We start from the raw sequence: 16,983 nt of genomic DNA, 5'->3' as shown, positions 1-16,983 counted from the left end.
TTTTTCTTTATTGCCGTTCAATTAAATGTACATATGTATACAACATTATCAATAACTCTAACACAATCTCCTTTTGACACTGTGCTGGTCTTTTCCATATTTTTTATTTCGTACTCATTATAGGTTATTTATTTATGCATGAAGCAAAAAACAAAAAAAGAATAAACAGATGTTTTATGAATGAATCATATTGAAATAATTAATTACGTAACAATTTTGCATTTTCAATTTATTCTTTGCAGTTGACTTTTGTGCGAAGAAACCTTGCGAGAATGGAGCCAGATGCACCAATAAAATAGATACTTATGTTTGTACATGTAGGAAAGGCTTTGTAGGAGTAAATTGTCAGTTTGGTGAGTATTTTGGGTTTTTTTTTTACAAAGCAGTCACCACTTATCAAGGCCCAGAGGCCACTCGAGGATAAAGGTTAATGGGTATACATTAGTTATGGGATTTTAGCATAATAATCATAAGTAGTGGAGATTTTGTAAATTGGATTACTTAGAGGGACGGTTCATCAAGAACTTGTTTACGTTGGACTTGAAGTCCCAAGAGAGAATTTTGGTGGGGTTGTCCAAACAATGTGGCGAGTTGTTATCTGGCCAAGAAAAGAGCCGTGTGTTAACCCTTATATAATCTCTTGTCCCTTCCTCAGTCCACCTGAGAGGTAGCCTCTGATTATGCAAGCCAGAAAGGAAGTTAAATGCTAGCACCGATTGAAATCATAATGGTGGCATGTGGTAGCCGGATTGTTGTCACATGCAGTTTAATTCATTGGAGTGATTCAGGCATTGACGGTTATGACTTCCCCATCTATCTATCTCTATCAAGGCATTCGTGACTTTATTGTTGTTTATCATTCACAACCCCATTCAAACTGTTTTCTCACAAGTGTTTAATGTATTGCCACGGTTTTCTTTGCAGTTGTACAGAGAGTAGGTTGCAGTTTCTTTCTGTCTTAAGCAATGACGTTAAATTTGAACTCAACCTCAGATCAAAAGTCTCAAACTCAAATCCAACTGTTCTCTTCTCTCTGCACTTTCCACACTGATGCCCAAAATAAAGAAGGCGGCTCTTTTATAGAGAGACCCAACCACATCTCATTTGCATAGCCCCTCCCCCATCCCGTCACGTCACGTGATCATCAGTCCATAAATACCAGGGGGCGGCCATTTTTGTTTTCTCTTTTTTTTCTTTCCTAATACGAGCTGCACGATGCATGAGGTAAGGTTCTTTACTTTTAACCACAAGCGATTGTCCTGAGCATTGTACCCAAAGGGATCTTCTTCCCAGCAAAACGAGATATAAAACATAAACAAAATTCTTGATTGTTTACGTATTACATCTGCTTTCCATGACCTCATGTTACCCTAAGTGCACTTTAACTCTCCGAAAGTATTTTTTTTTTTGTTCTCATTTTCTGAAGAGTTATACTAGCGGAAAGAGAAGACAATCCAGAATTAATGCTTTTTGTTTCAACCAAACTTTTCTGCTAAGTCAAAACAAGTTCAATAAAGCAACAAAGTAACACAATAAAAAACATTAAATAACGAAATATTTATTAAATTAATTTAAATTGTAAAAAAAGATATAAAATTCACCAGCCAAATACGAATATTTTTATTGTTTTATTTTTAAATAAATTTCTTTAATAAAATAAAAGTTGGACATCCATTTGCGGTGATTTTTTTTTTTTAATTAAGCAACAATACATATTATTTGGATTCTTCGGACTACTGTTCTCATCTTCAACGTCATATTGACAATATTTCGATCGATGTAACCTCCGAGCTTCTTCAGATCTATATTGGAAATGTTTCTGTCAAACTCGGCAATTTGCACAGAATTTCGAACGGAATCATTTATTTACTTCACAGAGGTAGTATGTTCTTGTTTCGCCAGCCATAACTGGATAGAGGTCCTAAATAATTCGCAATCGTACTTTTTTTTTTTTTTTTACAATTCTGAATTACTTAGGACCTCTATCTAGTTCTGGCTGGTGAAACGAGAGCATGCTACCCCCTGAAGTAAATAATGGATTCCGTTTTTATTTCTTTTTTTACATATTACAGCCATTTTCTTTAGGGTAATTTTTTTATTAAATGATTGACTAACATTTTTTTTATATTTTATTTTTTTATATTAAATTTGTTATTTTCAAAATGTTTATGGCTTAATTATACTAAAATATGAATGAAACTATATTTAATTTGGCATTTTGTATTAATACAAATTTGATTAACTCTTTCCAGTTGACTTTTGTGCAAAGAAACCATGCAAACATGAAGGTTCATGTACCAATAAGAAAGATACCTACTTCTGTAGCTGCAGGGATGGCTTTACAGGAAGAGACTGCCAAATTGGTAAGGAAATAATACATACAAAACCTATTATTAGCTTTATAGTAATTTTTTATCATTGTCTCTCAGTGATACTTGCATATTCATCTGCTTGCCTCTGTCACCATTTTTTTTCGTCATCTACTCCTTAAAATTTAGGCTAGGAGCCAAGTGTAGTATCTGTTCTTCTAATACACTTCACTTTTTCTGTCCTTGGTCAGTGGAAAAGAACTCTGGCTTTCTGGCTTTCTTCAAGCAAAGTCCCCCAACGGTTGCTGTAGGCCTGTCAGACTAATAAGCGATTTATTGAAATTAAAGAAATAAAAAAAAGTTATTTGAACTTTTATAATAAAAATGCGTTCATGAAACGAGGTTTTTACGACTTAGTTTGACAGACTTGTAGCAACTGTCGGAGTCTTTGCTTGAAGAATACTTTATTTAAAAAAAACATTATTATTTTTAATGTGCAGTCATTTATATTAGTGGAGCAGCTTAATGTGATTTTTTGCCAGAATCGTTCATTTGGTGATACAAGCATGAAATTTGGCATCAATAGTCTCTGTAAGTTACTTTTTCAGAAAAAAGTGCTGGCCATCAAAAATTCCAATATGGCGACCATTTTTTTCAAGATGGCCGCCAGCAAACCACAAATTTCCATAAACGTTCATTTTTTCCAACTTTTATGCCTAAAAAGGACTGCTAATGCAAGGATGACAAAGTGGATAACCTGTTTTTGCCTATAAAATGCCCCAAAAAGGCTTACAAACCATGCTAGTCATCCTGAAGAAATCAGGTGCTCTTAATTCCGTTACCTTCCTCACTCCATACAAGCCCCTGAATCAACCCATTAAGAAATTGTGACCAAGGCGGCAAATCTCACGAGGATCAAATTAAGTACCACCGTTTTTTCCACAGAAGGAGAATTTTGCAGAATATTATGACGAGAGTGTATGTCGCTCACTACCAGGGCACACTGGTGACAGACACTGCTGTGGAACTCAGCATGGGGTTCAATATCAGCTAAACTCCAGTTTAGTATCCCAAATGCTATCTAGCCAGCCCCTAAGGTTGGATAGCCGCACCTGGATTGACAGGATGTGCCAGCGCGGGAGAGCCGAGCCAAGGATGACAGGGGCTTTATTATTATCCGGATGGTGTACAGATCACACGGAATTTAAATGATATTGGATGAACGATCGGGTTAGGTGTAGGGCAGCAGCATGAACCTAACTGTATCCCATACATCAAAGTGAGCAAAGGTGGTAAGGTGGTAAAAGGATAAACCCTCGGCCTACACCACTTCAACGACTCTTATGATGGATGCCAAAACTAGACAGCAAACTGAGTGGAGTAAATGTTGCCTTTGTCAGGTTGACAAAAGAGATGAAACTCTAATTTCACCTCTTAGCTCATTCCAGAGGAAACAGGACTATGCTGGATATGCGAAAATTGCAAAAAATGTGCCTTTGTTTTATGCCCTTAATGATATGCCAATACCTTTTAATCCAGCACGGTTAGATGAAGGAGAAGGCATAGAAGCCACACTGATACGAAATAAAGCAAAATATCACCAAAGCTGCCGACTATTGTTCAATAACACAAAGCTGTCAAGAGGACAGAAAAGGAAAATAACCCCCAGTACATCAGGCACAGAAGAGAACCGTGAGAAGAGACAAAGGACCTCAGGCCCTCCAGAGGTACAGTGCTTCTTATGTGAAGAAGAGGATGAAATATCAAATTTAAGACAGGCAATGACCATGCAGCTGAATGAAAGGCTTAATCAGTGTGCCCGGACCCTAAACAATGGAAAGCTCCTAGCAAAGTTAAGTGCTGGTGATGTTGTTGCCCAAGAGCTGAAGTATCACCCTCGATGCTTGGCACAGTTATACAACTCAGAGCGAGCACATCTTAATGTCATGAAGCAAGAGGAGAATGACAGCGGTCAAGGGAAAGACGTTTACCCCTTAGCGTTTTCAGAGCTTGTGATCTACATCATGGATAGCATGGTTACCGGTACAGAAACAACACCAGTGATATTTCGACTTGTTGATCTAGCCTCACTTTACAAGCGTCGGCTGCAACAACTAGGTGTGGAATCCCCAGAGGTCAATTCTACCAGATTAAAAGAGCAGTTACTCTCTAGGATCCCTGAGCTTGAAGCACATAAGAAAGGGCGAGATGTCCTTCTTGCATTCAGAAAAGATGTAAGCACCATTCTATCTGATGCTAGCAAGTACAGTGAAGCCATTCATCTGGCTAAAGCTGCTGATATCATCCGGAAAGAGATGCTGGCTCACAAGACAAAATTCAGCCAGGCATTTCAAGAAAGGTTTGGAGAGGAAGCCGTTCCCCAGGCACTTCTGCAGTTTGTTTGCAGTATTGAGCATGGGGTGGACATAAGGTCCCATCTGAATCATGGTATTGTGCAGTCAGATGTGGCCATTGCTCAACTACTGCAGTTCAACTGTTACTCAAAGTACAGGGAAGGTTCGAAATCTCAAAGACATGCCAAAGACCGTGAAACACCATTTGCTGTTTATGTTGGAATGAAAGTTTTTGCAAAGACAAGAAAGAGACAACTGATCGACAAGCTGCATGAGAATGGAATAAGCATATCTTATGACAGAGTTTTGGAAATATCAGGACAGTTGGGTGAGACTGTTGTAAAGCAATATGTGGAAGATGATGTCGTGTGTCCACCAAATTTGAGGAAAGGGCTGTTCACAACATCTGCTGTAAATAACATAGATCACAACCCAACAGCAACAACATCAAGCACATCTTTCCATGGTACAAGTATTTCAATGTTCCAGCACCCAAGCACGCATCTTGGCCAATGTTGCAGAAGGTCGGACGAAGAAGGTCCCGGATCTTCCAGAGTCATATACAAATATTCCACCAGCCTTTTTCCGTAAGAAGAATCCAGAACCAAGCATCCGTGATAACTTTTCACTTCCAGATCCCAGTCTTTTCCAAGAGGAGGTCAAGCTTGAAAATGAATGGTTGGAAAAGGTCCATAATACCACTGATGTAGATGGTTCACCAAATGTAACATGGTCTGCCCATCATGCAAGCAACCAAAGAGCAGAATTTGTGACTAGTATAAATGCTTTGCTGCCCCTTCTGCGAGATCAAGCACACAGTGTTGCCACCATAAAGCATTCTATGGACAAAATCAAGGAAACTGTGTCGTTCCTCAACCCAGGACAAACACCCGTTATAACAGCAGACCAGCCACTCTATGCACTGGCGAAACAGATACAGTGGCATTGGCCAGACATATATGGGAGGACAAGTTTGTAATAATGTTTGGTGGACTACATATTGAAATGACAGCCTTTAAATCAATAGGGTCAATGTTAGAGGGCAGCGGATGGACTGGTGCACTTGTTGAGGCAGAAATAGCATCTTCAGGCTCTGCAGATTCATTTCTATCAGCTACAAATGTTACAAAGACTCGCCAAGTTCATCAGGTTACAGCAAGCAGTTTATTCAAGCTCTTGAAGAAAGGTTACAGTGTATATCTTGTTGAACAGGAAGACAGTGATAAGAAAACTGTTACCTTTGAAGAGTGGTGTGGCTTCCGCAGTAAAGAGAGTCCTCTGTTTCAGTTTTGATTCTTGATTCTGAACATGGAGCTGACCATTCTGACACTGATACGTGCTTTCAGAGAGGGAAATTTCGCATTGTATCGTGAATCTCTGGCAGAACTGATACCCCATTTCTTCGCAAACAACAGTGTTAATTACGCACGATGGCTTCCAGTTCATCTTCGAGATATGATGAGCTTAGAGAGGCAACACCCAGAGGTTGCACAACAATTCCAAAATGGAAACTTTGTAGTTCACAAATCTGACAGGCATTTCTCATCAGTCGCCATTGACCAAGCCCACGAACAAAATAATGCTAGCATCAAAGGAGATGGTGGAGCTATTGGGCTGACAGAAGATCCAGCAGCTCTTTGAAGATGGATGGTGGCTGGGCCAGAAATAAGGAAGTTGGTGGCCGACTATGAAACAGCACCAGGGAGTAAGGATGTGAAGAGTGACACTCGTCACCATGAACAGTCACCTGCAGCTCAGAAGACATTCCTTGAGAAGGTTCAAAGGCTCACCATGGTCCTAGAGGAAATGGGCAATCCATTCACTGAGGTGACAGGAGATCTGCTGACCCTTGACACAAAGGACATAGCAGAATCATCTGCGGCTGAACGTGTTGCTACACATCTTCAGAAGGGGAAAGAACAGTTCAAAACGTTTATGGATAAACTTAACGATGGTCAATATTTCTACCAGTCCATCAAGAAGAACAGCATAGATTTCTTCAAAACGGGGACTGGCCAAAGCAAACAATCTGAGAAGAAACTGCTAAAGGAGGATTGTCACCTGTTTTCCCGCCTTTTCATCTCTTGCCAAACTAGAGGTTGTGATCTACAGGAATTTTTCAAGCATGAGAACCAGTCGTTTCCCCCCTCTCTCAGCAAGAATGGTAACCTACGTCCAAGTACCAAGTCAGATCTTGTGGAAATTCTCCAAGGGCAAGTTCAGCTTCCAGAGTCCAAGCCAGAATCTGATGTACTGATTGTTGATGGGGCTTCACTGGTGAATGCTGTTGCACCAAAAACACCAAAGACATTTGAGGAATATGCCCAAAACGATATTCTTCCCTTGGTGCAGAACTACAGCCACACTCACAAGAGAACAGATATCATTTTTGATGTATACCATAAGAGCAGCCTTAAGTCAGAAGCTAGATCTAAACGTGGAAAGGCCATCAGGAGGAGAGTTACCGCAAAGAGCAAACCGCCTACAAACTGGAAGAGCTTCCTTCGAGACAGCACTAACAAATCAGAACTCTTCCACTTCCTTGCCGATGCCATAGCTGAAATGACCACAAGCAATGCAGTCCTTGTGACTAGGGAGGAAATCGTCCTTACCAGTGCCAATTACACCAACTTCAGCTTAGAAGAATTGGCACAATTGTACACATGAGGAGGCCAAGAGGGTGAGATTCGGCAAGGGGGAACACACCAGGTGGATTCCTATACATGACCTTGTGTCCAATCTAGGACCAGAGAAATCCAAGGGAATGTTGTTCTTCCATGCCTTCACAGGGTGTGATGTTGTATCTTCTTTCAATGGCAAGGGAAAAAAGACAGCCTTGCAGACATGGAATGTATTTAATGAAGTCTCAGCCACATTTGCAAAACTCAGTCTCAGCCCATCTGAAATTGAGGAGTCTGATCTACAAGTATTGGAGAAATATGTAATTCTCATGTATGATAGGTCCAGTGCAACCTCATCAGTAGATGACGCAAGACTTGACCTCTTTGCACGGAAGCAAAGGTCATATGACTTAATCCCACCAACTCAAAATGCACTCAAGGAACATGCCAAAAGAGCTGCCTATCAAGCAGGTCATGTTTGGGGACAAAGTGTCATACGTGATCCAGAACTTCAGTGTCCTTCAAAGTGGGGATGGTCAAAAGAAGATGACTCTTGGAAAATTGTGTGGACTTCACTGGAACCGATTTCAAAATGCTGCAGTGAACTGACAAAATGTGGATGCAAGACTGACTGTGGTGGAAGGTGCAAATGTAAAAAGACTGGGTTGCATTGTACTAAACTTTGCAGTTGCCCTTGTCAAGCTTCTACAGGAACACTAGAACACTGAACGAGCTTAAAGTGAGTAATATTATGACAACAAAACCAACTTAAGCTCGATAAACGCACTGTATTATACAATAATATGCTGAAATTTTTCAAAATTTGGACTCCTATGGCGGCCATCTTGGAAAATGGCCGCCATATTGGAATTTCAGGTGGCCATCACTTTTTTCTTAAAATCTACTATCCAGCGAATATTTATGCCAAATTTCATGCTTGTATCATCAAATGAACGATTGTTTGGGTAATCTGCTCCACTATATCGGTAAAAAACAGTTCACCAATAACGTCATATGAACACAAATTCGTCAGTAACCGTTGGGGGACTTTGTTTGAAGAAAGCCAGAAATCCTTCTAGACTGAAACAATTTAAATTTTACTCAAATCCAGAGTGCTCCTTTGTAGAAACTGGATTTCGCCTACATAAAAAATCAACTTTGTATTTAACTTTGCCTTCGTGGGGACGAAAGTAAATAGGGATTCTCATTTTAAACAGATCAAACATTGGTTGATAATCATGTTTTTACAGGATTATAAAGTCAAAAGATTTCACAAAAGCAAAATACATTGTGATGTCATGATAGATCCTCTCTCTCTCCCTCTCTCTCTTTCTATCTCTCTCTTCCTTTTTCTGTCCTTTTTCATCTCTCTCTCTCTCTCTCTCTCTCTCGTTTATTTACATCAATCCCTTCACTAATTCTCTTATCATTCGCCCTTTATCTTCGTTATTTCCCCTTCATCCCACCGTCTAAGACATTTATGTGCAGGTGAAGTGTTTTCTATGGAAAGATGATAACATCCTCAAAAGTTTCAGTCTTGAATATGTTATAGAAATATGATTAAAACTATTTTTGATTTTGCACTTTTGTGTAAATACGATTTGATTTCTTTTTCACAGTTGACTATTGCTCAAAGCGCCCGTGTGAGAATGAAGCTTTTTGTGTCAATAAAAAAGATACATACTTCTGCAAATGTAAGGAAGGCTTTAAAGGGAAAAACTGCCAAATTGGTAAGTACCGTTTATGCAACAAATAGATGGTGATAGATAAATCCGTTTGATAGGAATTCCATTTTGAACGTTTTACCATGATTGTTATGATCAGAAATCGAAAAGTCTGGCAAATCTAGACACGTATAGATGGAAATGGGATTCCATGCCCTGGAGGGATCAAATAAAAGCTATGCACAAGGTAGCAAACCACACTCATAGTTCCACAGGGGCGATAGGCGTAAGTTTGTGTTATCATGAGATCTACACTTTTACGATTATAATTGAAACTGTTTAATAAAGATTTTCTCTTCCAATTAGAAACATGCAATAGTTTGATCGTATTCAAGAATGCAAGTGCAATCGTTTATGTAGTTTAAAATATATATATAATGAAAGAAATTAGTATGAAATATAAACGTGTTCTTTATTTCAATATAACGAAAATTTAAAATGCAACAAATATGGTTCACATGTGTTTGAATACGACAGCAACAAATACAATGCATATAAATTACAAAAATTCAAAAAATGGACATTTATTATCAAGTATTCAAACATTTTTTATGTTTTGTCCCAAGGCTTGACAATTCTTGTTGTTGACAAGATAATTGATTTTGGAATTGCATTATTCAGGATCTACAGTGAGGACAGATAAGAATTTTTCTGTATTTTTCAGATACAGCTCATATTTTGGTATTTTTCTTTGTCTCCCCTACACTTTTTCAAAGTTGCTTAAAATCGTTGGTAAAGGCTGCAAATAAGCTTGCAATGGACCACATGTGATCCATAGACCACCTGTTTGGCACAATGTGCTTTATAAAGATTGGACGTTACATTGGCTGAAATATTGTGAGAATAATATCTTAGATGAGAAGTTATTTATATCCCTTCCATGGCGAAATAATGTGACACAAGGGTCGGAAAGGAGGTTTGAAAAGCCAATACCCTAGAGGGAGAGCACTCTCGCCTGCTAAAAATTGCCAGAACAGTCCCCTCTACATTCTCAGATAGGGACGTTTCAGGCGATTAGCAATAAACTAACCCCTTCTGAAAGGGAAAAGATAAAAACCTGGTAGGGTGGATCTCGTAGAACTGCACAAGGCCAGAGATATACCTCAGTCAACAAGGAACAAGCTCTCTCCAAAAAGGGATTCTACTGACGCCCCCAGATGAAAAGGGTAGTTCGAATAATCCAACTAATACTAATTTGATTTATTAATTTCAGTTAACTATTGTGCAATCAAACCATGTGAACATGGAAGCAAATGCACGAATAAAGAAGATACTTACGTATGCACATGTAAAGGACGCTTTTACGGAAAGGACTGTCAATTTTGTAAGTAGGATGCATACACTAAAATATATTTTTGCATTTTTGCACAATCTTTCCATCAAACTTTCATATTTTTATTCCATCTAACTATCAAATAGTTTTCAAAGACAATTAACGAAAATTTAGTTTTGCAATCAAAAAACAAAAACAAAAAAAAAAAACGAAGAGTTCTAATTGTAAGAAAAGAGACGTAAATATTTTCTGAAAACTAAAAAAAATTAGCAAGACTTAATTTTCACTAATTGTTTTCGAAAACTGTTTGTCATTGTGTTTTCATTGATCATTAATTTTCTGCCTTATCGTTTTTCATATTGTGACATGACAATTCCATAGGTACATTTGGTTCAATATTTCAATTTTCAAATTTTACTACGATAACAACTGCTAAATAATAAATGTTAAATAACAACTGCTAACTCTTCTTCTTCTTCTTCTTCTTCTTCTTCTTCTTCTTCTTCTTCTTCTTCTTCTTCTTCTTCTTCTTGTATCGTGGCATGTTCATGCTGTAGATGAAATTATGGTTAGTATTCTCCATAGACTTCGGTCCACTGTTGGTCCGATTCCTCTGGAGACATCACATGATTTTGAACTTGGCAGAATACATGGGGTGGGTTGCTATTATTGTATATTGACAGCTCCCGAAGTAGGATCGAAAATTATATTTATTAAAGAAGAATGCTGGAATCGAACCTAGAAATCAAAAGTTAAAAAGAATACATGTTGCTATTTAGATGCGATTCTAGTAATGTAGAATTATAAAAATAATTATAAAACAAAGACAGGTCAGAGTAGGAATAATAGACAATGGAAATTAAGGAATGTTCTTTGAGTTGCAAGAAAAACGTGTTGGGGCATATGCAATAATTCACATGCAAAAAAGATTCACGTGCTTGGCCACGTTCTGACGTCGCAAAGAAATGTAGACTCAATATATACAGTAGAGTAAGAGTCGAGAAAGGGGGGGAGTTAAGGAAGAAAGTTGAGAGAGGAGAGTTGAGCCAGCCTAAGCTCCTTGGAAGCGAAGGAGAGGAAAGCAGAGACAACGGAATAATTTAGTCAGGCATTGGATTCCTATCATTCCCATCCAGCTAGAAATAAATGTGTTCACATTTTTATGTAAGCCTTTATCTCCGTTTATCATCAACCGCAAGGTAATGTGTTTTTGTCTTCACCTTGTAAAATGAACTTATGTAAACTCCTTCCAAAATGTCATTGTATCCCTTCATCAATAATGTATCACACTGTCTGTGTTAGAACGAACTGTTTATTACACGACTCACTCTCTTCACCTATATCAGACTCCTGTTAATATTATGAACTCAACAAGCAATTGTCTCATAATCGTTGCTGTTTAACTTCGTCATATTCTCATCCGCGATAATTACACCCCGCTAAATAATACTATCTTCCCCAGCGCAGTGGCATCTGACTCGCCTATTTGCACCTATCCATTATCCTCAGATCATCCTCATAGCCGAAGCTGAATAATGTATTTCTTAACACCATAGAACCGTTGATCTGCTAGAGATTAACCTTCCACCATTGACATCCAACATTCCCCTGCCAACATCATCAGAGTTACTTTCTCTTGGATGCATGTCTTAACTAAGACTAGGGGTGCATCTCTCCCAGTGAATTAATGAGCCACCAGATACCAACCTGGAAATTTCTTATGACTCGCCTACCCTTCCCAAATAGTCATCCATCTGGAATTAGCCACTCATCGTTACTAAACTTTGGTGATTTGGCGGGAACTCGTGTGTCAAAATGATTGTGCTAAATAACAAATGCTAAAGAAAAATGATAAATAACAAATGCTAAATAAATGCTATATAACCAATGCTAAATAACAAATGCTAAATAACAGATGCTAAATAACAAATGCTAAATGACAAATGATAAATGACAAATGCTAAATAACAAATGATAATAACAAATGCTAATTAAAAAATGCTAAATAACAAATGCTAATTGAAAAATGCTAAATAACAAATGCTAAATAACAAATGCTAAATGACAAATGCTAATGAACAAATGCTAATGAAGAAATGCTAATTAACAAATGCTAAATAATAAATGCTAAATAACAAATGCAAAATAAAAAATGACAATAACAAATGCTAAATAACAAATGCTAAATAACAAATACTAAATAACAAATGCTAAATAACAACTGCTAAATAACAACTGCAAAATAACAAATGCTAATTGACAAATGCTAAATAACAAATACTAAATGACAAATGCTAATTAACAAATGCTAAATAACAAATGCTTAATAACAAATGCTAAATAACAAATACTAAATGACAAATGCAAATGAACAAAGGCTAAATATCAAATGCTAATTAACAAATGCTAATAAACAAATGCTAATTAACAAATGCTAATTAACAAATGCTAATAACAAATGCTAATTAACAAATGCTAATAACAAATGCTAAATAAGAAATACTAAATGACAAATGCTAATTAACCAATGCTAATAACAAATGCTAAATAACAAATACTAAATGACAAATGCTAATGAACAAATGCTAAATAGCAAATGCTAATTAACAAATGCTAAATAACAAATGCTAAATAACAAATGCAAAATAAGAAATGATAATAACAAATGCTAAATAACAAATGCTAAATAACAAATGCTAAATAACAAATGCTTCATAACAAATGCTTCATAACAAATGCTAAATAACGAATGCTAAATAACAAATGTTTAATAACAAATGCTAATTAACGAATGCTAAATAACAAATGTTTAATAACAAATGCTAAATAACAAATGTTTAATAACAAATACTAATTAACAAATGTTAAATAACATTTGGATAATAACAAATGCAAAATAACAAATGCTAAATAACAACTGCAAGACATACATATACTTCAACTGCATATTTTAGTTTGACATCAGCCTCATTTTAATACTTCAACAAAGCAGATACTCCTCTAACAACCCAATATGTTCGTTTTTTGTCAACAAGCAAACATTTAATATTGCATAAAAAGTAAAATGATGAATTAAAACTAAAAAGGTAGATGTTATGTTGTTTTTAAGAACTTACGTTTTTAACATAATTGTTGGATCAGTATATTTAGTTCCTTTCTTAAACCATGTTCAAGTTATCTCTCCTGAATTATACTTACAACAAGAGAATGAACTCTTTAATTTTAAAGTATATAAAAATAAATTGTACTATGCAAGATTTGAAATCGAGGTTTTCCTTTTTTTTCTTGATTTGGAGCTCAACCTGCATGGACGTATTTCATTTCAGCTCTACATTTTTACATAGTTTGAAAACTACCAGGCTTTGCGTCTGGTGTCTGTCAAGACAGGTTTCTATTTTAGCAAAGCATTTTCTGCTGGTTGCCAAATTGGTTATCAGAATAGTTCCTAAATAGTAATTCGTATTTACTTAACATAGCCTATGCATTCTCTATCATATGTTTACCCTAAAAACGCATGCTTATTGCTTATTGCGATTGCGTTTAGTACTTTTAATCTCGAATCGTTTGTTATGTCTGTAATTTCCACCTTCTTTTATGTTTTATTATGACATTCTGATATCTGTAAGAAATAAATGTATGTCTATATATATATATACAACGTTTGAGCCCTCTACGAGTAGCGGACGAATGTTTATTTAAATAATCGTTCGGACAGGTTAATTTCGGCCACCGATTCCGTAGTCAAGAGGGTAGGACTGCCGACTGTCATCACGACGGTTCTAGGTTCGATCCTCGGCTTGGGAGAGGTGTTAGTCTAGCGGCACTGATGAGTTGTGATACAACGAAACAGGTCTGTATGTCGATGACTAAAATATATTTTATCTATATATATATATATATATATATATATATATATATATATACATACATACATATACATACAAATTCATTAGTTTCTTTAGTAGTACTGTTTCTTCATTGTCTTATGTCTTATTCCCTTTTACATTCACTAAACTTTCCCCCTCTCACCAACTCTATAACTTCCTCATTCCATCATCGTCACTCTAAGTCTTGAAGGTCTTTTCATTCACTCCCAAGCTGGTCTTTTACCTTAAACAGTACATCCTTCAAGCTCTTCCACTGTTCTTCCACATTTGCTAAAATGGATCTGGTAACCGAACACTCTTTCAATTGTTTTTTTTAGACTCATGTTTCACGCGTTCACTATTCAACTGTTACACCTTTCTCTTCGTCTCACGCTGTTTTAAGAGATTAATAATCGTTATAAGCGCTTGGATAAGGTACAGTCAAAATACAATTGATACCCATCCTCCAAAACATACTTGAATAATGAGTTTATACTGAAGCTAGGGTTACACAATCTCCTGATCTAACATAGCTTAAGTCTAATGGCAAGGAGAAATAGAAAACCACCAGAAACAATGCTGAAATAAGCAAAAAGAAAAAAGAAAAAATAGTATTATTTGAGAGGTTTCCTTTTCCTAGACTAGTTACCCCATCAAATTTTAAAGTCTAATCTATCTTACTATGTTATGCATAACAAGTGGAATAATACATACATTAACATAATACATCAACATAATAAATACAATAACATAATAAATACATTAACATAATACAATAACATAATACATACATTAACATAATACATTAACATAATACATACATTAACATAATACATTAACATAATACATACATCAACAAAATGCATTAACATAATACATACATTAACAAAATGCATTAGCATAATACATACATTAACAAAATGCATTAACATAATACATGCATTAACATAATACATTAACATAATACATTAACATAATACATACATTAACATAATACATTAACATAATACATACATTAACAAAATGCATTAACATAATACATGCATTAACATAATACATTAACAAATTACATTAACAAAATACATTAACATACTACATAAACATAATAAATACATTAAAATAATACATTAACATAATACATTAACATAATACATTAACATAATACATTAACATAATACATACATTAACATAATACATTAACATAATACATACATTAACATAATACATTAACATAATACATACAGTAATATAATACATTATCATAATACATACATTAACATAATACATTAACATAATACATTAATATAATAGATACATTTACATAAAACGTTAACATAATACATACATTAACATAATACATTAACATAATACATACAGTAATATAATACATTAACATAATACATACATTAACATAATACATTAACATAATACATACAGTAATATAATACATTAATATAATACATACATTTACATAATACGTTAACATAATACATACATGAACATAATACATTAACATAATACATACATTAACATAATACATTAACATAATACATTAACATAATACATACATTAACAAAATACATTAACATAATGCATACATTACCATAATACATTAACATATTACATGCATTAACATAATATATTAACATAATACATTAACATAATACATTAACATAATACATACATTAACATAATACATACATTAACATAATACATTAACATAATACATACATTAACATAATACATTAACATAATACATACATTAACATAATACATACATTAACATAATACATTAACATAATACATACATTAACCTAATACATTAACATAATACATTAACATAATACATACATTAACATAATACATTAACATAATACATACATAAACATAATACATTAACATAATACATACATTAACATAATACATTAAGATAATACATACATTAAGATAATACATACATTAACATAATACATTAACATAATACATTAACATAATACATACATTAACATAATACATTAACATAATACATACATTAACATAATACATTAACATAATACATACATTAACGTAATACATTAACATAATACATTAACATAGTACATTAACATAATACATTAACATAATACATACATTAACATAATACATTAACATAATACATACATTAACCTAATACATTAACATAATACATACATTAACATAATACATTAACATAATACATACATTAACATAATACATACATTAACATAATACATTAACATAATACATACATTAACGTAATACATTAACATAATACATACATTAACATAATACATTAACATAATACATACATTAACATAATACATTAACATAATACATACATTAACATAATACATTAACATAATACATTAACATAATACATACATTATTAACATAAGAGTCTAATCTATCTTACTATTTTATGCACAACAAGTAGAAAGAGAAACAAATTTCATTCATTTTACAAATCAGTTTATATATTTGTGATGAATATTTATACCAGTCGTGTGTTTTTTTAATCGTTTCCTTTAACGTTTGCATTTACTTATCAATCTGACGGTGATGAATTTATTTCAAGAATATCATGCATTATTAAAAACATGACCCACTCTCTCCACCAAGTAGTTGATTACTGTCCAGAAACGCAATATGTAACAAAATCTGACCGTATCTTCTTTTTATTACCGAGTTACCATTGATCAAGGCTAAAAAGCATTCAAGGATAAACGTTAATAAGATGGATGGATTAACAATCGAGTGGCGCTGGATGTTATAAAGGATTGAAAATATCCACATACAACTCAGCTTAAATAAACAACCA

At 34.6% G+C, this 16,983-nt stretch overlaps 1 protein-coding gene across 50 annotated transcripts in view; it reads left to right on the top strand.

Annotated features, from left to right (window-relative positions):
- LOC145303484 (uncharacterized) overlaps positions 1-16,983 on the top strand; it is a 578,993-nt gene that overhangs the window by 40,641 nt on the left and 521,369 nt on the right. For 49 of the 50 annotated variants that reach the window (XM_080144905.1, XM_080144871.1, XM_080144856.1 and 46 more), the window contains exons 11-14: positions 243-353; positions 2,253-2,363; positions 8,904-9,014; positions 10,222-10,332. In XM_080144905.1, coding sequence (XP_080001031.1) covers positions 243-353; positions 2,253-2,363; positions 8,904-9,014; positions 10,222-10,332 — 444 coding nt within the window. The remainder of the gene's footprint in view (positions 1-242; positions 354-2,252; positions 2,364-8,903; positions 9,015-10,221; positions 10,333-16,983) is intronic. The other variant, XM_080144904.1, reaches the window with a different exon arrangement.

Source organism: Euprymna scolopes, chromosome 19 (assembly GCF_053919585.1).
Source record: "Euprymna scolopes isolate OS-2025 chromosome 19, ASM5391958v1, whole genome shotgun sequence".
NCBI lineage: Eukaryota > Metazoa > Mollusca > Cephalopoda > Sepiida > Sepiolidae > Euprymna > Euprymna scolopes.
Note: the sequence above shows the minus strand (reverse complement) of the source record. Positions and strands in the feature narration are given on the sequence as shown.